Genomic DNA, 24,811 nt, shown 5'->3' with positions numbered 1-24,811 from the left:
TAAAATAAGTGCATTCTGCATTAAGTTGGTAATTACAGACAATGGTTTTATGGCTAAGATGATTAGATTATTTTAGTTCCAAAATGTTCCGAATCTCTTGTATTTTGCCCTTTAAAAATAATTACAGGGATTATTGTACTCTTTTGAGTAAACCAGTGTCTGTAAAAATGCAGATCCGAGGTTTGAGGATGAATCTAAGCAAGAGGGGATATTGACAATTTTTTACAGCAAGAAGGATAGTCGTGATGAACAATTTAGTTTGCATTGCAATGGCTAATTTAAGTCGAGTAAGGTAATGGACAGCAGTCCAGTGACCGTATCTCAGCCCTGGGTCAGACGTTCTTCTCTCTTAGCTGGTACAGAGCAGCTGACTGGGGGATACCGGTTTGTTGTGAACGAAAAGGAAAATATGCTCATTCAGACCACTTTTGCTCTCCATTTGGCTCTTGGTCTGAGAGAATAATTTACTGCAAGAAAGATAGATATGATCTCACACCGGGTACAAAATTATCCCCCAATATCAAAATGCAGACTGAGGTCAATGTGTGTCACATGACAGTGCATGTGATTAAAGATGTCGTTGCAGGGATGGAAATGAACCTGCATTGCTTCCCAGACGGAGCGGTCTGGGAGCAATGGATGCCGCGCATCTACATCATCTCACTCCAGAGGCAGTAACTTCTTAAAATGTGCTCATGCAATAGTTTAAGCTATTTCTGTCTAGCATAAATGTTCCTATGGAATTCCCTCTGTGCATCCTTGTCCTAACGAGTCTTCCACGTGGGCTGCACAGGCTCCTGAGTGTTTTTATCACAGCCCTTTTGGTCTATCAAAGCTCCGAGGCTTCCTGCGTGCCTGGGATCAAGAGTAGTGCGTGAGACACCATTCCAACTCCCACCCTACAGCCTGAGGCCACGCAGCACTTTCTGCTGCAGCGCAAGTGTGTACACAATTAGTAGTTTGTTTACTTTAGAGTATTTCAAAATACTTTAGCAGAAGATCAGCACATCCAGGTACTGTGGGATTCAGTGTGAAACTCAGTTTTACAATAGTGTCTGACAGGATATCATACTTCCTCCAGTCCTGAAGACATCACACTGTGGGCGCATTAACTGCAGGCACAGGTTGCACTAATGTGGGAGGAGATGGGTGACCTTTTGAGGCATCTAGACTGAAGAATACAGCATTTTAAAGAATGAAATTCCAAGGTGAACACCTTGAATTTCCTAGAAAGGAAAAGCCGCTAGGAAGCCGGTGCAGTTTTGGAGTGCTGGAGCGCTGTGTGACTCACATCAGGTATAACTGAGCAGAATGGAAGGGACTGAATAAATGCTTTCTCATGGAATTCTGCCCAGGAGAGTCTTTTGTGTAGATGAGTAATGGGGTCTTTTCAGAAGGTAACATCAGAACCACTCAAGTGACCCTAGTCCTCCCTGCCAGAGTTTACAAGCCTATCAGCAAAACCTCATAGTCAGCTGTATCAGAACTTTTGACAACAGAAAAAGTGATATAATAAATCAAGACAGCGGAAGGGTATTGACTCCAGAATCTGCTGTTGCCTACAATGGATGGTGGGGAAGCAGAGGAGGGGCAGTCACGGTCCCTTCTAATACATAAATGAACTTTCAGATCTTGTAAGTGATGGAAGGTGTTGTCCCAACACACACTGCTTTCAGTGCCAAGGAACAAATAAGTAAGAGAATGGACTTAAAGAAGCAATTTAATCCCTGGCATGAATGTTGATGATCCGCCTTGATCACAGTTTGTAACAAAATATTAACCTCCCGTGTTTCTCTGCTAGAGGAACCTGGCATTCGTTTTATTTATAAGGGCAGATTTCTTTGTTGCAATGTAATCTACTAAATTCTTTCACCAGTCAGACACCGTGAAAAACAAATGAATGGCATTATTGAATACTGTATTCTGATTAAAAATAAAAACATTTCCATGAGCTTAAAAACAGCGAAGTCAGGTTCCCATAGATTTGTGCCTTGTAGTTAAGTTCCCACGTGTTCTCCAGCTGAACTGACCCCGCAGCCTTTCCCATTACGTCTTTCCTCTGTCCACTTACTTATTTTAGGAATCTCCTGGGAATTTAATATATTTGATGATTTTACCTTCTTCCAAATCTGGTTGATATTGGCCAATAGGATTGAATATTATGACAGGTGTAAAAACCTAACGCATAATGCCAGGTTAAAATAAAACAGATGAAGTAAAATTTGGTTGAAGACACTGAGCTTTCCTTGTTCTGGTAGTGGCCTTGTGTTTGAAGACTAGAGAAAATGAGATCATTTTTAAAGATGATAAAATCCTTATTGTTAGTGGTGAATAGTATTGTTGAGCTTACAGGGTTACAACTGCACAAACTAAAAATTTGCATATGGATACAGATGCTAATTCAAGATCTCAGCATCAAGTCTCAATTATTGCTTGGAATTTCAATGCATCGCCTTGTTTTTTCAGTCTTTGGACATGGTTTTCTTCTGCAGTCTTCAATTAGGAGACTTTAAAAAGTGTTTAACTGTAAAAGGGGACATACCTGTATTTAATGGGGTAGGCTGTGTGGTGTGGGTGGACTCAGAAGATGGGGTGGCTGTGTGCGCTCAGTCCCTTTGGGTGTCTGTTTCTCCAAAGTGTCTGAAAAATCACAGCTTGTATGGTGTGAGAAAAGGCTTTAAACACAGGGCTCGTATGTAAAACCAAAGAGTTAGCATATGGTATCTATTGGCAAAAGCTGGCTCTTTGGCAGTGCTAGGATAATTATATTCCACTTTAAGCTCAGACAAGGCTGAAAATCAGGCTTTTGGTAACTGGGACCACTGTAGGGTGACTGTGGTAAAGCAGAGAACTGGAATAACGTTAGCTTCGAAATACAGATCACAGTAACGTTTGACTCCCAAAATGTATTTACACAGGCATTGTAATTAGAACTGCAGATAAGCCATATTGGACAACTTCCATGTAAAGTTGCTTTAAAAAGATTAAGGGATGACATTCTCACCCACTGAAGTCAACGGGAGTTTTGCCAATTGCTTCGCTCAAGCCAGGAGCTCACCGAAATGCAGAATTGCGTCCTACATTACTAAGGTTGTAACATTCCCTGGCACGAACAAGGACGTATTAAATCAGTCAGTGTTTCTTGTGGCCTCCTATTATTCCTGTCTGTTCTGTCTTGGTTTTCTTCCCTTCTTTCCAATTGATTCTACCTCAATATTTCCTTTGTCTGTCAGCATGTACCACAACTTTAACATTATTTAAGCACAGGTTTTTAAATTTAACTAGATGCAGAGGCAATTAATGATGCCATCTGTCTTGAGAGAGAGAGATTACACAAAAGCTTGTGCTCCTGAAAGCACTATTTTTTTGGCAAACAAGAAATCCTATTAGAGTCTCGGAACGCTTGCTCACTAGTTTCAGAAGTGCCCACTTTAATGCAGTAGCTGAAAGGCTCAGATACATTTCCTGGCAGTACAGTATGCTTAGGCATTCTCTCAAAGTTATATTTTACAGAAAATATCAACCGATACATGATATTTTCAGTAAAACTAAAAATTAAATATATCATTGAACATCTGTTACCAATACAGTCTAAGCATTTAAATACTTAAAAATCCCTGAAACCTTCATAAAGTTACATGCTACATAAATACAACTCTTTAGGAAATGCGAAGGGCCAAATAAGTGAAAACATATTTCTGCCTTTGCGTACTGAGCGGCTGCACGCTGCAATCCGTGTCTTCACTGTACTTCCCCTGTGCACTCGTGTGAAGGCGACTTCAGAGCAGAGGAAAGAAATGCACGTACTTTGTGTTTCGGGCTCTTCATCTGAAAGCCTTTAAAAATCTGTATGTCATAAGCATAAAATTAATTTTGATATGAACAATGGGGCATTGCTTATATTTTTAAAGATTGCTACTCTTAGCGAGTATTTTCCTTCAACGTGCTTTTGTCATATTGCTGTGTTCCTTTGGAGCACCAGGAGCACAGAGACTCTGTGTGATGGACAAGGACTAACGCGCGTCTGTCAAACGACCAGTCAGTGGGACGGCAGAGCGAACGTAGCCATGAGGAAGCAGTCTCTGCTTGGGTCACTGTACAGCTTCGTGCCCATCACACACAGAGCGATACCTTTACTCTCTTGCAGTTCTTGTGGTTTACACTGACCAAAAGGTGACAAAAGCGATGGCTGTCCTCAGGCCTGGAGGAGCTGGGTGAGGAGCTGTAACCTTTCAGATGTGAGATTCACTGGGCTTTCCATGTGCTTCTACTTGGTATCCATCTCTCTCCCAGCTCCCCTTCCTTCATCCTCCCAGGGGAGCTTTTCAGTCAGTCCTACCTGCCCTGTATGCTACTGCTTCTACGCACAGCAAGTAATTCGGAGACACCTGCAGGTTGTTTTGTCCGCTATCGACATACAGCTCTTCCTCAAACTATGATAGAACTGGAGGAGGTTGCAGTTTGCAGCCAACAGCATCGACGGTAGCGCCTGTGGGAGGATCTGACTCCTGTCTGATAGTCTTCACACCCGTCTGTCCTGCGGTCTACTGCACGTTGTACTTCATTTCTTGCATTTCATTATTTATTTTGTGTATAACTCTGAGGCTGAGATCAGAGTCGCAGCGTTGGCTTAGCCGAGGAAGGTGGCACGGCAGACCCTGCCACCGACGGCACTGCTCTCCGCACTGCCCACCCCAGAGCGTGGCGTGGGGCTGAGCACAGCGAAGGTACCCGCGGGATTACGCGTCGGCTGCCACAAGCTGCCTGGCTGTGAGCACCCCGGCAGGGATCCGAGGGGCAGAGCAAGCTGGGGACTTGACACAATTCTCCGTTTGCCTCAGGAATCTATTTCTATTTCAGTTGTAAGCATCTGTGATTTGCTCCCGAGGGAAAGGGAGATGGAGACACGCTGTTTTCAATGTCTTGGGGGAAAAAGTGGAGGAGAAAAATTAGGTGCATAACTTGGACTGAATTGCTCCTCATTCCCACTCCGTTTTCCAAGACTGATCTTTAAGAGCAAGGCCTTGACCCTTTGAAGTGGAGTCTTGTGCAGTATTGACTGAATGCTGCTCAGATCCCGACTTGTCGAGGAGCTGCGCCTAAACCAGTCCATTTAATTGACTGGGACTGCTCGAATGCATAAACTTACTTACATTCATAGATCTGCAGACAGATAATTTGGAGAAGCAGGGTCATACGTCACCTTTTCCATCGGCCTGAGAGCTTACGCAGCCCCGTACCTCTTGCAGCAATAGTGAGAGAACGCTGGATTAAATTGTTCAGTTTGGGTGCAGAGGAAAAGAAGAGGCAGAACGTACTGAAAGGAGAATTACAGAGCTGGGAAGGTTTAGGTGGGTATTCTCCCTTCATTCTAGTCTAGCAGCTTAAAAAGACCCTGAGGAGGACGGCTTCAGGGCTGCCAGCCAGCGGCGGCCGTGCAGGCAGGTCTGGGGTTAGGGCGAGCGAACCGGAGCGGAGCGTCCAGGCGCCTCTGAAGGTCATCGGTCAGCTCTGGCGTTACAGGTTAGTCAGCGCCTCGAGGGATGCCTGCGGTGGGATGTGTTCTTCTGTATTCACGTATGCGTCTTAAGATTTCTCCAGACAGAATGTAGCATTTTTCTATGTGTTCTTTTCAAACAAGAGCCACGTTGTTTTCATTAACCATCTTCCAGTCTTGTATGCAGCAGGATAGAGGTTAGGGCCGCTTCTGGGGTCCTAAAACTGAAGTTTTCAGGCCGGCACCAGACCATCCCAGCAGCTGCCACGAGATGGCATCCGGATAAGAGCCTGTCTGCCATCGCTGCTGGAATTATCAATTGTATTGTGAATTTGAAAAAGTCATAAAAGAAGCTCTCTTTTCAACGCTCAAGTTGCATTAATATTTTGCTAATTGACATTTTTACAGTGTCATTCAGCCACTTCTTTAAAAATAGCAGGTGGGGTCTTTACAATAACGCAAATGTCAATACTAGATGCAGATAAAACACTTAAACTGGAGAAAGAAAAGCTATAATTTAGTAACTCTTTAAGAATTTATGTTTCTTTCCCTTTTCAAGTTTATGTTTTCGAGCTGAAGCAATTTTTCTGGCAGTTGTAAAGAATTACACTATAATTGTGACTTTATTCACTTGAGATGTCTTTCCTGTGAAGCACAGGCTCTTAAACTGTGCACACTGGAGGAGAGCGTCTCCTGGTAGCACTTGGCAGTCTGCGTAAAAGGGAGCAATTCCAGACTCCATCCTGTTTCCTTGGACAAGCAACAGCTAGTAAGTCTTGCAGGATGTATTTATTTCTTTTTTTTTTTCAATGGTGGGATTCTGGAAAGTCCTAATCTGTACTTTGCCTAGCTTAATCTAAAACCAGTTTTAAGACTATCTAAAATCTTAGCTACTGCCTCTACTTTTTTTTTAATCATACATCATAACAAAACCCCAGATCTGATTATCTTTGAACTCTCATTTGTTGTTTGAAAATCACGTATCAGTTCTAGACTTAACAAGTGAGCTCTGTTCCAGTTTAATTTCTGAACACACAAGTGTCCTGAAAGTCCCCAAAATCTCAAGTTAAAGCTCCTTACGTTATGCTAATTTCACGTGCAATCCTATCAGGATCTGTTACCTAACGATCATAACTACCTACAATTGCTTATATGCACTTATTGTATATCCGCAGAAAACGAAGATGCGCTCAAGTAATAGATACTTGTTAATCTGTATGATTGTATCATTCTTTATCTTTATTTAAACTTGACCTTTGCACAGGCCGCCTTCTAACAGCTCCTGATTTACTGGAGGAGATGATAATTCATCTGGTTATTAACTGCCTGACCTCCACAGACATTGCTTTATAAACTATGGAAATGTATTCATAAAATTAAAAACCACTAAAAAAAAAAAAAACAAATTCAACACCGCAGCTCAGATTTTCAAGGCATTCTAGAAGCTTTTGACACCCATTTGATATTATTTCAAAGGAAAACCTGTTGCAATCCAATAGATGTTACTAGAGAGCTGAACCAAAATGAACTTCCTAGCCTGCTAAGGGAAGAACAGCCCAAACTTGTAAGTGGGTCTGATGGTTCGTTAGTTCCGCCTGTGCTTGGAGCTCTGTGGAGCTGTTAGCCTGTTTTGGAGATTATGTACCACAAAGGTGGTACATAAAAGTTGACGTTTCTAAGAAATGTTTGCATTCATTTGAATGGTTGGGTTGGTTTTTTTAAATAGACCGCAGGAACAGCTATGTCCTAAGACAAAGTGAAAAGCCTTTAACTGAGTTCAGAAGGCTCACACAGTGTAGGGGGTTTGGGTTTTTTTCAGTGTAAGCCTGCCGCAGATAGAAATGTCACATCCTACTTGTTTTACAGCTCTGCCGGCACTGAACTGGGGGGATACTCCTGCCTTTGAAACGGGAACCTGGCTGGAAAGCAGTGTTCCTTGCTCCGCTGTAACACTGGGCAGTGCTGGAAACTATATCGAGATCTGTTCTTCACTTCAGCTTTTATCTGACGCTGTGTACTTTTTCTTTAGAGCTCACATAGTGCCACTCTTACCTTTTCCCTCCTGACTTCTGTATCGGTTTCAACTGCTTCTACATTTCACAGTTTTCACAGGGATTAATAGTGGGCGCCTGCCTGAGCTCCTTCTACTTACTAGTGGTAATGGCAAGAATGACGAGTGCCCTTTTAGTTGCCGTATACAATCTCGTGCTACACAGTATGCGGGGAACCAAATAGATGGCTGAAGCCTTCAATCCAATCCCAGCGATGGCGGAGGTCTGTAAATGGCACTCCCTCTTCGTCGTGCGGTGCTCTGTGCCTCTGAGCACCTGGAGGAGCCATCTGTGGAATCAGCTCTACTGCAAAAGGCTCCGTCATCCTTCACAGAGACTATTCTTTCAGTTGAAGAGTCGCATCCCCAGTTGGGGTGACTGGTGCCACCTTCGATAATGCTGCTTTCTTCTCCACCATACCCCCTTTTCTGGGCCTACCTCTGCTCACATGCTGCATGATGCTTTGTTAAGGCCGGCCAGCAGCATCAGGGCTGCAGAACCGGCAGGAGCAGCCAAGCTGAGTGCCTCCTGTGCTCCGACATTTCAATATGGCAAAAGAAGCTGAAGAGAGAGAAATAGGTATGTCTAAATGATATTGCCCAAATTGGTCATGTACATGTGACGCGCAGCTCTTCTTGCTCTAACATTAGATGTTTTTCTCAGCTCATGTTCTTCTCCATGTGTGCTGCTGGTGGCAGCTCTTGCCGTACCGATTTAGCCGAGTGTTCTGCATGCCAAAGAGCACTTTCAAAGCAGTGGAAATATGTGATCTTAGCGTAAGCCTGGTGACATCTTCACAGAAAATGAGAAGCCATCAACTATGGAGTCCACCTAATTAGAATTGTGTAGACACAGATACAAAGGATTTTGGTGCTCTTTTCTTTGTTTATCACAATTAATTTTAGGTCATTACACTCAAGGGACACCTGCTAACTTCAATATGGTCAGTATGTGCTTAGTACAATATAATGAGCTCCCCTTTTCCATTTGGGAATATATATTGATATATCATTGGTGAAAGGTGCCAGGCTGACAGAGCCAGCACACAGATGTCCCCTGCCTAATTCCAGAATAAGAGCACTATCAGCAGCTGCATCGCTGTTGTCTTCACAGGGCTCCGCCAGCCAGACTCAGGCCTGCCGAACTTCCATCCTTGCTCAAGACTACCAAAAATGTTGCCTGTTATTGATTGCTGTAATTTTTCAAAGAGCAGTTGTGACCTTCATGAACTGGAATGGAACTTAAAAACTGTTCCATCAAAGGATTCAGTCAGCCAGGGCTGCATTTGAACTGATTAAACAAGGAAAAAATTATCCTGTTGCCAATGCCATGAAAATAAAGTTAGAGCCACTGCCCAGGCCCTGCGTCTTTTCCACTTCTGTAGCAGTACAAAGGGGATTTAAAGGGCATTTCTGGATTTCCATGGCAAAAGGGAATCCCCTGCTAGAATTAAGCTAGAATCTTATGCCACCTGATCCTTCTTCCTTTCTCCCCACGTTAGGGATGTTCTGGGATGTATCCAGGGCAGAGAGGGACATGACTACATTACAGTGTTCTCTGACAATCCCGAGCCAGGAAAAGAATCCTTGGGGGTGATCCCAGCTGGCACGCAGTAATGACCATTTGGCCGCTTTAACTTGCGAGAGGGGTGGTTCAGCCTCAGGCTCAGGCCCAGAATGAAAGGCGGTGGACAGGTGGCTTCCAGCCACGTTTGCCGTCCTCCCCCTTGTGCTCAGGGCTGTGGAGATCTACACTCTGCATATAAAAAGGCAAAAACCACCTTGACTTTACCGGTGTAGAATGTAACTGTGACTGAAGCTTAAGTAGGTGTTCAGAGCTGTCGTTCCTACAATGTTAGAGAGTAACAGGCAGGGGAGGGGATGGACACCTTCCTTCCTTGCACGATAGGACCATCAGCCCACCCTGTTGATCTGAGCGCCTTAATTTTGTAGGCAATGGCATGAGAGTAGCTGGTCTGAGATGATGAAAACACGTCCAAAGCAACTAGTTGATGCGCTCGGAAAGTAAACAGAAACTCCTCGAAATAGCATTTGGTTGGTCTCATGATTTCCAGCATGAAACTTGCCCTGCTGAAAGCTTTTACTCCTCTGCCCCGTGTTACGGCCCCGTCCCTGGGCAGAGATGAGGCTGGAGCCACCCCTCTGCGGGGATGCAGGACTGCTCCTGTGCCTTCCCACAGCGGCGGCTGGGAACGTGCCAGCGGGGCCCGAGAGCCAGGCTGGCATGCTGGGTTTTTGTTCAGAGCACGTGAAATGTGTCGCACAAGTAATCAATGGGTCTCTTCTCCACACCTGAAATTAAAACCACGTCACTTGCGCGTGCTTTAATTTTAGTTACTGATGACGTGGGGTTTGTTGAGTGACTCCCGCAAAACGTATGCGCTATGCCGTTCTCCGTATGGTTTGTCTGAACCTCTACCAGGGTGTAATGAATTTGTCTTGTGCTCATGGCTGTTCATGTTTGCCAGGCTGCGTTTTTCAATGCTTTATCTGCTGTTAAACGCTCAACCCATTCTCCACACGTTGCCAGACTGCAGCCCTTGTACTTACCCAGATGTACTACGGCCGCGGTGACGTCTTTGCTTAACTTCTGTGGTTTTTCCATCCCAGCCATTTTATGGTCCACCTTCAGACAAACTTGCCTCCTGCCCCTCTGTTCGTGCATCACCAAAGCTTCCAGATAGCGCTGGTGTAGACTTTGAGGTTACAGCAATGTAGGTGCGGTATCAGGGTCTGGATGAAGAGCACCCAGTTGGCTTTGTCTGAGTGAACAGTCTGTGGACACGCGAGATTGTCAATAGTCCCTGCTCCCCTCATGTGGCCCGGCCGTCTCTTTCTGGGGGCAAAGCTTTAATTGAGAATCTAACATCCAACTCAAACAAGGTTCAAGACACGTTGGCTGTTACTGCTTTGTTGATAATATTTATGGAAATTAATGTAACACTTCTACAGTACGTATAGTTTAAAATTACTATTCAGCTCGTTGAAAAGGTTAGGGCATACTGGAAAAGTACAAATCGATAGGAAAGTTCCCTCCTGTGTTGCAGAAGTGATGATAAAGCATAAATTATTGAAGAAAATTAAGCATTGTAATTGGGGAATATTCCCCTACTACTAAGTAAAGCCAGCCATTAGCAACCAATTTGCATTTTGTACCATGCGGCAGGAAATATTTAAGTTGACAAACAGGATATTTAATACAGCAACAGATACTTGGCAGTTAGATATTAACAACTGTTACTGATGTGATTTATTTGCTATTATAAAAAGGGCATTACTATGTGCATATGATTCAGAAATTAACTCCAGTTTACCAAGAGGCCTTGACTGCCTGACCTCCTAATATCCTTATAATGACGCCATTTACCATTCAAAGGCTTATTCAAGTCATTCACTACTAGATTTGTTTTAAAGGGGTCCACTGTAGGGCAGATATTTGTGTGCATTAGCATTTCTCATTGACGTAGGAGGCACGAGCATTTTTTAAGTGGGGAAAACTCCCGGGTAAAGCCATGCTCAGGTCACAGGGGGCAGAGGAGTCTCGCAGCAGCAATCCACGGTACCTCCTTCTGCTACACCCTCGGCATGGACCGGCCTCGCAAACCCTGCCTGGCTTTCACATGCTTTAATGCTTTGACATCTTCTTGAGGTTGATGTGAGGCTTTTGTCATTGCCTGCAGGTATGTCCTGCACACGGGTGGGGTGGGCTTCCCTTCTGCCTGCCTGTGGGACACGTTCCACTGGCAGCCCTACGGTCTTACGGTCTGATTTCTTGTGTAGTTACACGAGTATAAATCTGAATTAGCACCACAAAACAGCAGTGAGTGGAAGCAGAAACACACCGCAAGTCGCATGGTTTTCTGCACGCTGAAGTATCGCCTGTTTGACAGGAATGGGAACGCGCTTTGCTCAACCCCTGGGATGACCGATACGTATCCTTACACAGGGATTTCACACTTCCCTACTCCTTTTACTCAGTTTAGCTTTGTCTTCTGGAACTTCCCTTTTTCTATCTCAAAATTCCTATTTGTAACTCAAGGCTGACTTTATTTAACATTAATTATTCTTCAGCTGAAAATTCCAGGTGTGATATTTAGTATTTAGATAATTACCTATTGAATGTGATACAGGCTTTACAGCTGTTGAGCTCATCCATCTACTTTTCCCAATTCTTGCTAAAATCTGGGTCGCACAGGTCACTGTTTTGTCCTTAGCCTTTCGGTTTCCTCGGAAAAGTAACTTTTGAAGTTACATTTGAGTTCTGATTGTTCCCGTTTGGCAGTGGTTTATCACTGCCAATGATGCGCCAGCACAAGGAAACCGCAGGTATGTGTGCCAACTTGCATGGAAATAAAGGCATAGATGTTCCTTCACATGACTGCTGAGTTTCACCCTTCTTGTTCTCCTTCTATTTTTTTTTTTTATTTGATTTTAATGCACCTGTTTGTGTTTTGATTAGGTATGGGCAACAGACCTTGACCTTTGCTACAGTGACCAGCTGGCCTTGACTCAGCTCATGTTGTACATGACAGATGGAAATCTGGATTGTCGCTCCAGCCGCTTGGAAGTATCTCTGGGTTCAAAGAAAACGAACAGCCAGCGTATTCGGCATGAGGAGACAAAAACTGTAAGCGGCTTTTGTTTACAAATAAAATTATTAATGTCAATTACCAAAAGGTCAGAATCTGTCCTACATCACTGTTCTAGAGGAGCTGAATCTGCTCCTTTTGGATTTTAAACTGCCACTTTTAGATTTTAGAAGGTTAACAGAGTAAACGGGATACCGTCACATTAGAAATAAGAAAGGTTCTGAGTGCTTACGGGTACCTGATTATTCATCCTTTGTACTTAGTAATATTGATTTGTGGTAGTATCTAACTTCTAAATATTTTAGGTAGTTTTCAAGTTGTAAAAAATGTGGTACTTTGTAAATTCCAAGAAAAGGGAAGGAGGTGAAAGCACTGTTCTGACTACAGGAGTAACTTAAAAGCAGTCAAGAAGAAAACTGAGCCTTCAGCTCATGAGCTCCGATTTGGGATCAGAAGTCAGAGCACAGAAGTTCTACCCCAGATTTGTACTTTCAGGCGCAAAACTGAGGGTAAAACAATCAGGGCTACATCTGCAGAAGGATCTGGACACCTAAATCCCACCCAGCTCTCGCTTGAGTTAAACCCAAATCTTGGTTCTCGGAACCTTCATTCAGTTCTGCATCCATCTAACTGTTCAGGGTTAATATTCACTATTAATTAATTAATTATTGAATTCAGTATTCATTGGGCAAGCTGGTCTAGTGGGAGGTGTCCCCGCCTACGGAAGGGGGGTTGGAACTCGATGATCTTCAAGGTCCTTTCCAACCTAAACCATTATATGATTACGGACACAGTCATTTGAACAGGAAGAAAAACTCACAGCACCCTAACTGAGATGAGTTGCCTGAGCAGGAACACTCCTGGAATAGTCATACCCCCTCCTGCTTGCTCTCTCTGGACCAGAGTTACAAAGCGCAAGGGGCAGAAGCACCTGTGTGTAACACCAAGCACGACGGCTCGGCCCTGAAGTCCCCTGCTCAGTCTGTTTTCTGTTGCCAGGTCAGATTTGGCCAGACTCGGTGTCACTCCCGTGCTGTGAATTCCCGTGTGCTCGCTCCCCGCGGGTGCTGCACACACAGCCGAGGTGCTCAGCGGTGTCGGTTTAGGTATTGAAAAGATGAGTGCGGTGGCACTTGCTTCTTGTGGATGTCACCTTTAATCCCTCTGAAAACTCATTAATAATAGTGCCTTCCCGGGATGTGATTTTAAATAAGATGGCATTTGTGTATTGCTTTGACATCCTCCTAACCACACTGTCACAGAAGCACGGTGAACATATGACTTGCTCATGCTGATTTGTTGTATTAGATCAGTCTTGGTGCAGGCTTTAATATGGCTCTGAACCTTGAGACTGTCCCTCTAAAAAGGGAAGACAGGCCTTTAGAAAAGTCAGAGAGTAAGACGTGTGTATAAGTACATGTAGATATACACATACAGATATAAATCAGATGCCATTTTACACATTTTGACAGAAGATTCAGAGCTCTCTTTTTTTCATATATAGAGGAGGAACGTAGCACCATTGCAAAAATGTCATGGAGCTGTAATTTAGAGGTTAATGAGCTCTTGATCTGTTGTTCTTGTCAAGCAACCACTTTTAGTTGGAGAGAAGTAAATTAGAGATGATTAGTCCCAGTAGTACAAGTTTTAGAAATGAAAAGTAATCAAGTAGCAACTTTTTTTAATTGAAATTATGTCAGAATTAACATAAATGGACACTATATCCTTTATTTTTCTTCTTTCTTTGTTTCTAAGGTTTTTATCTCCTTAAGAGTTAACTAGAAAAATGCACTCTCTTGGGCAAGTATCTTTAGAAAAAGAAACAAACAAACCAAGAGACAAATGCTTTTACAGCACATGATCTGTAATAAATGATTAAGTAAAACACTTTGTGTAAAATTATGATGTTAATAATGATTCTGTCCCTTTTAATTTATTATATATTCTCAATCCTGGTAGGTTTGATTTTGATAAAATGGAGCAGCAACGGAGTTTGTGTGATGATTTTATTTTTAGAAATCCTTCTTTGAAAGAACAAATTTCCTAGATACTGCTGCTACTGTAATTATGTACAAAACCAATCACTCATTATAGTTAGGATACATTATCTTCTAGACAGATGAGGCTAAATAAGCAACACATTAATAATTCATACTGCAGTTCATTATGCATGTGTATGCATGCTTTGTAGCTGAAATAAGCACCTCATCAACCTGATGCCAACCCTTAAACAATAGTTCTGTGTTATTGCAGCCACATTCAAGTTTACGCTTGTTAAACTGCTACTTGGATTATTTTATCAAGCATTCATTTATTTGTGGTCCCCTACTGCAGAGAACAGATTTTGGAAGCTCCTTTTTTAAGTTAATGACTTGAGCAATGGGTGTTATTAATTCTCAGAATATTATAAACATGATTAATTTTCAGGCAGAGATGTATTATATAAGGATTTCAACTATGTCAACTTAAATGAGTCAATGTCAAAACAAATACCGTTTCAGAAACAATACTGTAAATTACATGCTTCAACGTGCAGTAGCCCCACTCTGAATGAACAGTCCAGTATTAAAAATAACATCACAGGAAAGCCTTGGGTTAGGAGAATATCTCCATTCAGTTCTACTCAATGCAACATCTCTAGACCTTCATCCGAAGCACTGGCAGGAGTTTAAACTCAAACGCTGTACTGAATTTCATCCACAGTAGGAACTCCGCTGGTATCAGCTGTAGAGCTCCTTGGTGGCGCTGGGCCTTGTCTCCTCAAAGACTTGCTGGAAAAATTACGCACACTACTGCAGTAGCAGAATGTTCCATCTTGGAGAAACCCATTTGAAATGTAACTTTAGAAGACCTGGTTAAAACCTTTAATTCTCAGGCAAAAACTACTGATAACCTGCTTTGGAGTTTCTGCCAGCGAGAAGAGCTGACTCTGGGACAACACGTGTTACTGCAGGGCAGGATGGATTCAGAGGATCCACTCAGAATGATTTCACAGAGCTCACATACCAATGAGGCTGTGAAAATATCAAAATGCGGTTCATAAAGAGAGATTCTGTAGACCTGATCTATAAGTTTTTACATACCGTGCGAGGTGAGGATTTAATTCCGTTGCATGAAAATATCTATGTTCAATAGACATTGTGATAAACAAGAACACCTCCAAATGGAGTGTTACTCCAGACTTCCATGAGTTCACTGTGAAAAAGCCATGTAAATTGTTGGTTTCTGATGTAAACTGGTATGAAAATAAAGAATCCGGTGTTGTTTCCTCTAGCCTTCGCCGATAAGCAACCGGTGCGCAGTAGCAAGCAGTCAGCTGAGGCACTCCAGCCTTTCAGTAATCTGCTATAATGTTCTCCTCCAGATGTGTAAAGCTCGTGGTGTTGGATTTGACCTCCAGGTATGAACGGGAAAGATTCGAAAACGTGATATTCACTCTGCATAATTTTTGTATGTAAATTCTAACATGGTGAAACCACTTAGCACGATGTGAAGTTTAAGTGTTCTCTTTAGCATAATATAATGTTTAAGTGTTCTGTTAAAAACACAGCAAGGTGTTGCTCTACAGTTTTGCTGAAGAGGACTTGGTATACATCAGAACTGATTTTATTTGAAATTGTCTTCATGATGCTAATTACTGAACTCTGAATTGCATAAAGCACTTCAGTAGTTCCTGTAAAAAGTAGTCTAATGTTGCAACACTTACCTGTCAGCTTTTTATACTTTAGCTGGAGTAAAAATCTTGAAGAACTGCAGTACTGAGATATCTGTCTGATTTGGCTTAAGACTGGAAGCAGTGAAGGATGAAGAGTATTACAACGTGTTTACATTACACAACAGGGAGTGAGACCGTGTCTCTCTCGGAGACTAGAGAGAGAACGCCATCCCGGCGGGTTTGTTCGCACAGCTCTGCGGGGGAAAAGGATTATGGCTGTCAGCCAGGAGCTGCGCTTGGGTTTAGGGCCATGCTAGCACTGGGTTTTCATGAGAGCGCTTGGCCATCGTACAGCCCTTGCACTCACCTCCATAGCCGCAAGAGAAGATACACCTTCAGAGGCCAAGAAGTTGAGTGATAATGGAAAACTGGAAGGAGTCCTGAAAATTAAAGAAACGAAAATGCAGTCTTTGCTAGGAAAGGAAGTGCTTAAGGCTCATGAACAAAACTGTAGAAGAATGAAATGTAAAAGGGTTCAGAAGGTGTTACACAAGGCAGAAGAGCAGATAGAGGTTTCAAATCCCACGGCACAGGGCTGCACTGGGAAATGCAGAGCTTTGCGTGTTTCCTCGGTATAAACCCTCCTCGGGGATGGCACCTGCTCGAGACCTCTCAGAGATCGGTGGTAACTGTCGCTCAGTGCATCGAGAAATTAAACCCAGTTTTGCTGCTGACCAAACTGTCACCAGTATCAGTCCCGTGACGAACCAGAACAGAAGGTTAACGACAGTTCATGTCCCATGTATATCTAAGGCGAGTGAAAACTCAAAGGACAGGAAAACCTAGGCATATTTTCACTGTCTTTCAATGTAAGTGTGTATAAGGCTTTTAGGGGTTAACCTGTCTCTTGATAAAAATAACTGTTTAAGGAGATAATTTTTAAAATACTTATAGCCATCTCTTCCTACTGTGGGAAAAAACCCAACTTGCTATTGAATAGACTCTGCTGTATGCATTCTATTTACATAAAGTTAATGTATTCTCTACAATAAGCTAGAGCAATAATCTACTTACACTGTATAATAATCCATTACACAATTCAAACCCAGGCTTTCTTAGATATGGTTATGCATTTACTCTCTATGTTTAATACATTCATTATAATTATCATTAGTCTGGGAATAATTAAAGCAACTTTGTCTTTTCTTTTTTTTTTTAACAGGAAAAAGAGGGAACGGTTTTTATACTGTATGAGGATCGGAAGCGATGCAGACTGGGAATGATGTAAGTATCCCCTGTCAGTTCCCCAGTGTGATGAGCGGCTGGAAACACGCTTGATGTGAAGAGAGTGACACCACAGCGTGTGCTGGGACACAGGTCGGGAGGGAAACGAACAATCTGAGCACCATGCGCTCAAGGTCACTGACTGTCATTTACCATTCAGAAAAGTATAATGACTTCTTGTCAGACTGGCCTTTTGAAAAGTTTTAGGAAGGCTTTAAGCATTTTAGTAATTAAAAAAAAAAGAAAAGTACAGGAATCTGCTGAGATCAAAGCCTGACTGCACTGCAGACTGAAGACCTACTGCAATTAGCTTGACAAGAGCTAGATTCACTGTCAATAGCGATGTAGCTGTGAGAGCACACGGATTAGCGCAGGCTTAACTTTTACAAGCAACGTTATTGAAAACCTAACTATACATGATCCAAAGAAGGTTGAAGTTAAATGCCTTTTTAGATTGTTCTTCACGAAGTGATCAACGGCAGTTGAGCAACAGCAGATCTGGTAGTTTAGTATAGTTTAGTAATTCTTTACATGTATGAGCCTCTCCTAAGAAGTCTAAGCGAGCATAATCTGCACTGAACCTACTATACACTGATTGAAAACCGCTCCTCAGAGAGAATTTTATGTAAAGTTTACTGCCAAAATAGGATGTAATGAGTGAGGAGCTGAAACAGCCTGTTTTCAGTCTGTTCTGCATCCCTTTGATGCTGGAGCCATTTCATTAATGACCTGGATAAGAAAACGGCTTCTTCTGGTGCTGGATGTGACTGCAAGCATTTTGGAGGGCAGGAGTAGAATTCAAAATGATCTCGACAAATTGAAGAAACAGTATGAAAAATAGAATTACATTCAGTTGGAACCAGGTGCAAGAAATTACAGTTAGGTAGCAGTAATGAATATGAGGAAAAGGATTTGTGAGTTACAGTGGCTTACAAACTGCCTGCAAGTCACGATGTCATGATCTTATGGAAAAAGGTAAACAATATAACCTGGGAGACGTTGGAAGTAATCCTGCCGTTCTACTCAGAGGGAGGCAATGGAAATGTTTGGAGTTCTGAAGGCATCACTTACAAAGCAAGACGGGAGGAGGCAGAAGTGAGATCTGCTAACCATCTTTAAGCACAATAAAAAGCCTCTGCAGGAAGGAAAAGTCCGATTTCCATGTCTTTGGTAGCAGGACAAGAAGAAATGAACTTAACTTGCAGCAAGAAAGACTCATGTTTAGCATAAGAAAAACTTCTGATGGAAGTGAAGAACTAATTAGATTGTTCAGTGCAGTTGTCATTGACAGTGTTTAGTAACAGATCTGACAAACCGGTGTCCGGATGATGTAAGCAGCATTGATCCTGCCTTAGCACAGGGAACTGACTAAACGAATCCTGAAGATTGTTTCTCGGGCCATGATTCTTTCAGCCTGTGCTGAGCTCCTGGTGAATGAGGCTGTGGGTAGCATACAGGTGAGTCAGATTTGTTTAAAGCTTAGATATTCCTATACTACACTGCACTCACCTGCAGTCACCATGTGGGCAGCTTATGTGATTGAGCTGTAAGGCAAATTCGAAAGAAAATCACTAAACAAGAAATTGTAAAATATCTACAGGAGCCATTTGGAAAGTGATGTAGGCATCTCAAAGTGTTCCATAAGCCACAAGACTGTCCTAAGTGCCCACTGATGCTGAAAGGTGAGCTCTTTCCTTCCCTGACTCCAGCTATGGGGTCACTCTCAAATATATTTGCCATACATTCTGATCCCAGATCTGTCCTCTATCAGATTTTCAATGCAATTTCACTAGCTTAATTTAGAAATATTTTCAAGAATATAACGGTTTGATCTTATAAAATCACTGAAATACCTAAAACATCTATGTGAATTATCATCCATTTTACTACACTGGAGATCTGTTGTTAGTTCTAGTCAGTAAATGAGGTACATTCTCCCTCAGCATAATAACCTGTTCTGTAAGATCGTATGCATTCAGAGTCTGTATGTACCACCAAGAAACCAAAGCCTCAAAAGCTACAGCAATCTAAGAAATGCTGATACTGCCAAATTCTCTCTTTTCAGATGTCTTTCACGAATTGTAGGCAGAAGCAACAGCTCTTCTGAACTAATCTAGGTGTTTGAAGTGTTCTACTGTCTCAGTCCTAACTCAACGGTAGCCTTTTACTTGGAGTAGCTGAAACCTTACCGCTTACTTCTGCGAAGTTGATTAATAAAAATTATTTATTACACAAATCCTTTCTGTTGACAAGTTAAAATGGAGCCTCATCTTTCATATCTCCCTGAAGATTGCCACCTTGTGAGATTGAAAACACTCATTAAATTCCATCACCAGACAGGCACAAATGAGAGGGCGATTGTTTTTAAGCATGTGAAGGGAATCATTGGTAAACTCATTTGTTTGGATATCATTAACAGAACAATCGGAGAGGATCTCCAGGGGGTCCTCATGACCTTTGCTCGCAATCTCTTCATCATCCATCAAGAAATATCAGCACCTAATATGCAAGGCGAGACCAATTTTAAGGTGAGGTGTTAATTAACTAACGATCCTGGGTAATTTCTGTACAAGGGCTGAAAATACCTCATGCTGTATCATAAACAAGTGCTAAACCATTTCTTTTTTATTGTTAGCGGTATGTATTTTACAGTGTCTAGGTCAATATAGTAAGTCTCCCAATGAACCTGTTAGTTAAATTTAAGTTTGAAACTTTTGCTTTGAAAAGAGACATACTTTAGCGTGAAATTATTTGTAATGTAATGCTCCCAACTGTCTTTTGTAAGAGCAAAGGAGCTATTGGCACTGCCTCAGACACTTCTGTCACAATTGCCGGGTTTATTTTGAAGGGACACCATCGAGGTAGGAATCTTAAATTAGAAACAAACTTCTCATCTTATAATAGCTCCTTAGATTATTAACACTGATTTCTTTCAGGCAGGCAGCCACTGAGTACTTAATCCATTCGTTCACATCTTTCACCCCGCCATCAATTTCACAAGTCAATTTTGTTCCCAATTTTCTCTCCTCTTTGAATCTACCCGCAGCGCCCATCCCTGCGCCCCAGAGGATGCTGTGGGGTGGTGCGGGGGGAGGCAAGACAAAGCACGGGGGCTCGTCACACTGGGAAGGTTCCCCCAGGAGTGCCCACCTTTACTCGGAAGCTCCTTTGTGCCGACCTTGCTGGCTAAAGGAGACAGTAAAGCAATAATGAATCCAACCCTGTGCCCTGCAACGAGCGCTCATTACAATGCTGCTTTTTGATTCCAGAGAATAGCTAAACTTTCCGGAGGGAGTTCTCTTGCTAAACTATATCACCTTTAACTTTATAAAAAGTTTATAAGATCCTGTCTGTAAGCGTTTTGTAGAAAGGTGAGGAGGAGCACTGTGTTACAGATTTCTATCTTAAATCACAGAACGTAATTTATACCAAATTCTTTCCAGTGTTAACTCTGACTGTATTTCCTCTGACCATCAGAGTGGAAATGACAGTTCTAGAGAAGATACAATTAAATTTCAACATGTTACAGAATAAACAAACAAACACCACACCCCCCTTTTCTTCCATGTGAGGGAGTGAAAAGCAACCACTGAAGAAAAATATGAAAGGGAACTCTTCTTCATAGTGAGTTAACAATGATTTACATATGTGAAATAGAACACCTGTTAGTTAATTAGAAGTACAAATTGCAACGAATTGTATTTTTTATTTACCTGAGATTTGTTACATATTTACTAATAATTCCCCCAACTGTCCCCAAAGTAATAGTAAATTTAATTGGTGCATCACGTCCTGTGTAACACTGGTTACCTTTTCAAGGCAAGTACAACCAGCTGTGCATTTTGGCTGCTAGATTTCATTATAATGCCCATTAAATAACTTGTATTCCTTGAATCTGTTACAGATGGCAATTCAAGATATTGAAGCAATTCTAGGAATTACAGCAGAAAACAAACAGAAATTGGAAGAAGAGCAACCTTCGAAAGCAGATGCTCTGAAAGAATAGTTAACGGAAAATGTTTAAATGCCTTATTCTTTATGCTTCTGGAAATGCTTTCTCATCTGTAAGAACAGGTTTGGTTTTCCTTCTGCATTGGCATGTGAAGTAATATTAACTGAGTACATTTCCATGGTTTCTGACTGCGGTGTTCAGAATATCCCTTCTTTCACAGGAATAAACTGTTGAAAAGCAGCGTTCAGAATACCCCTTCTTTCACAGGAATAAACTGTTGAAAAGCAGAGGATCACAGTAAATGCCCCTGATGTTCATACTGTCATTCCTGAAGTACAGTATCTGTTTTTAAAATCTTATTAACAGAATACTTAGAGGGATCACTCTGTCACTAAATCAGACGCAGAGATCATACTCTATTGAAGAGTTCCGTGACCCTAAATTCCCTTTCAAACCTATTGTCTTCTAAAATACAGGCTTCCAACACGAAAATAGGTCCAGTGTTCCTCTGCGTACAAATAAATACACTTAAATCCCACCTTATCAGTAAGGCCAGCAACCCAGATTCCTCCTCAGAACCAATTGTCCTTATTGTTATCATTCTGCTGTTTCTTATCTACAGATTTATGCAGCAGTTGTTTTACGTTCACTTTCAAATGATGAAAAATAACAGCAGTGGTGCTGGTTCAACAATAGATTCTGAGCGGATCAGTACAATTATACTTGTACTATGATTCTCAGTATACCATGGCTTCTGCAGATCTACCTGTCTATCAGATAGGTTCTCTATTTCAGATACTGCTGACTTTTTTTATCAGAATTGCTGTGCATTGTTACGTTAAAGGACAACAGTTATATCTGTAAAATTATCTTTGTTCTTCAAATCTCTAATCTCATCCCAACAAACCAATGCATTTTAAATTTTACTATAGAAGAGTGCATCTTCTCCATTGGATGGGCACTGCTGTCCCAAGGATGGCAAGTATCTTTGAGGTTACTTCCCCAAAAGGTCAGGCAAAACCAGTTTTTCAGACAAATAATCAATGTGACCAAGCAGTTGCAGATCAGTGCCCAGTTTTTCTGAAGCCCAAGTCTCCGTTAGCTTTAAACATTACCTTTGGTGTTAGCCTTTTTCTCTTCTACTTTGGTTCATTGCAGATGGGAATGTTTGCATACATGCTGATCCCTGATTCAAATAAAAGTCTGAAAGAATATTTGTGTTTAGTTCTTTTTTGTTTGGTTTTGTTCCTTTCTTACATGTAATCTCAATATGGTCTCGGTTTGGATATACCAGAGCCCACAGAGATTTTTTTCTAATGTGAAATTCAGCCAATGAATGAACTTCCTGGAAGTCTTACTTTCATTTCTAATCATATAGAATTAACAGAGGTATTTTTGGCTGTGGTAGGTACAACAATGATCTCTCACTTGCCAAGAGGTAATATGCCAAAAAACACAGTATAATTGCTTATTAGTTCTCCTAGCAGAGTAATAAGATACATTTGTTCTCTCTTCTACTTTGAGGGGCTGCAAAACAGTATCTTATTCTGACTGTCTCCTTATTGCATTTATAATACACTCCCTCTTATTTTACTGCTAAGAAGCTCTTTGTGGATCTCTCACGTAGCTTCACATCCCAGCTATATAATGTCCCAGTTTGGTCAGCAGAAGCAATGTCCTGGAGAAGAAGGAGGCATAGGAGAGCATGGCGGTATCAGCCTAGGAGTCAGCTAGTTTCTTAAGGGTTAAGGAAAACCGAGCCTTGATCCAAGCCAGAACAACATAAGGTCTGAGAGGCTCATTAGTTCACTGGCACTTAATAGACTGCAGTGTCCTAGGAGTAAATGAAACCTGCACTTCCTTCTGTCTTTGTTCTATTCTGACAAAAGAAAACTGTACCTGTTTTTGCAGGGAACAAGTGATCTGAAAGTTCCTGTGGTGAGAGAGATTTCTCAGTATGTGCAAAGTGTGAAATGTATTTTGAGGAAAAAAGTTTTTAATTACTATTAACACTTCTGAGCGTTGAGCTGATGGAAGGATTGAAACTGCTTTACAGTCTCTCACATTCGACTCCCATGCTGCTGGTGCCAAAAATGTATTTTTTTAGCACTATAACAGATATAAAATGAAATTATAATCTTTAAAAAAAAAAGTCAGAAATATAGTAATGATTCTCCTGTTCACACAACTGGATTATTTATTCCCACTCACTTAATAGAGTACTTGAACTGTAGCTTGAATTTTAGCACTATTTAGAACATGATCCAAACTGGGGAGAAAACAGAGCAAGAGGGAATCCAAAGATAAAAGGTGGCCCAGGTGTGGCTGCTCATCAGAAATGGCCAAAGAATTCTGCAGCTGAGGACAGCAAAAGCCCAAGCTGGTTTCCCAGCTGCAAGGTGTGGTAGAATGCTGGTGGAAGAAGATGAGGGGCAGTGGGGTTTGGCATCAACTGCAGAAGATGCAATTAAAATAAAGGTGTTGTGCTTCTGATGGGCCAGAGCTGCAAATGAAGATGTGTGTTCAGTTGACAGCACTTCGTGGATCTTGTTTTTGCAAGAACCGACACATTGTCTGAGGCACATGTGCTAACCATTTCAGGTCATTCTCCTGAGAGAACGTTACCTGCAGTTCATACTGGAAACTGGGTCTTCCTTTTTAGGTATTTGGGTTTAAAGCCCTACAAAAACACCAAAAAAAGGGGCATTCAGCCCAAGTTTCCATATTTTTAGAGTGACAACTCTGAGTAGAGATCAAAAAAGCAGTTCATCAGCACAACCACTTCCAGATGTCTTATGAAATGATGTATTCACCCTACCCATCTCCTGAAAGATCTGTTACACCTCATTCAAATGGATAGTTCAGGAGAATTTACCACCTTCCATCTAAGTTAAGGCAATGAATCCCTGGAATTTTAAAACTAACCCGATCCTCAACATTTCACAGTAGTTACCTAACATCACTTCCATTTAACAAATCATCAATCATAGATTTGTAACTTAATATATCATCTCGACTGAAGAATGGTTAGACAGGTTTTTAGCTTCATCACAAAGATGTACATTTTGGGGAAACTGTTTTGACGTAAAAAATGATCAGACTATACCAGAATGCAATGAATGCAGAGACCTGAATAGCGCAACCAAATATTACTAACAGAAGACATTTGGAAGAATGCTTTGTAGTAGTTCCAGCCTCATCTTTAGGATGTTTGGTTTTGATACTCTTGAAGTATGCAGTGTTTTGCTATGTATTTGTAAATATATAATAAATTTAATATAAATATTTGTAAATGTAACTTCATTCCATTTGTAGTACATGTTGTGCAAGTGGAGGTGCATCTATGTTCTCTTCACCTGTGCAAGGTTACACTGCCAGAGGCTCAAGGGTTTTTCCCTTCCTCTTGCACTTTAAACGCTAAAAGCAACAGAAGGTTAACTGCAAAATATCTCGAAATAAATAGTTTTGAAAATCAAAGTAACTGTCATATGTCTGCTTTATAGGAGGTAATTTTGACCATGAAATGTAACAGCAGAATATCACTTTTAAGGCGTAATACATTAGTTCAGCCCCTCACCATAGTGAGCCACAGTATCGGACTCCAACTTCTTTTCTATTCTCAATCATTGTTGCCACTAATAAAGAAAGATATTAAAGATCAGTATATGCTCTATTAATTATAGGAAGGTGAACTTGAGTCAAATTTGTTTCTGACGATGATTAATAATTACTGGTTCTACGCACATGTAGTACATAACAGTAA

General features: G+C 41.6%; 1 protein-coding gene across 1 annotated transcript in view; it reads left to right on the top strand.

Annotated features, from left to right (window-relative positions):
• IQCH (IQ motif containing H) overlaps positions 1 to 21,289 on the top strand; it is a 70,971-nt gene extending 49,682 nt beyond the window's left edge. Inside the window, exons 17-21 of the mRNA XM_009887291.1 lie at positions 12,028 to 12,195; positions 15,432 to 15,557; positions 17,035 to 17,096; positions 19,516 to 19,624; positions 21,001 to 21,289. Coding sequence (XP_009885593.1) covers positions 12,028 to 12,195; positions 15,432 to 15,557; positions 17,035 to 17,096; positions 19,516 to 19,624; positions 21,001 to 21,102 — 567 coding nt within the window. The 3' untranslated portion in view covers positions 21,103 to 21,289. The remainder of the gene's footprint in view (positions 1 to 12,027; positions 12,196 to 15,431; positions 15,558 to 17,034; positions 17,097 to 19,515; positions 19,625 to 21,000) is intronic.
• Positions 21,290 to 24,811: the final 3,522 nt, after the last annotated feature.

This window comes from Charadrius vociferus, unplaced genomic scaffold (assembly GCF_000708025.1).
Source record: "Charadrius vociferus isolate BGI_N301 unplaced genomic scaffold, ASM70802v2 scaffold190, whole genome shotgun sequence".
Classification (NCBI taxonomy): domain Eukaryota; kingdom Metazoa; phylum Chordata; class Aves; order Charadriiformes; family Charadriidae; genus Charadrius; species Charadrius vociferus.
Note: the sequence above shows the minus strand (reverse complement) of the source record. Positions and strands in the feature narration are given on the sequence as shown.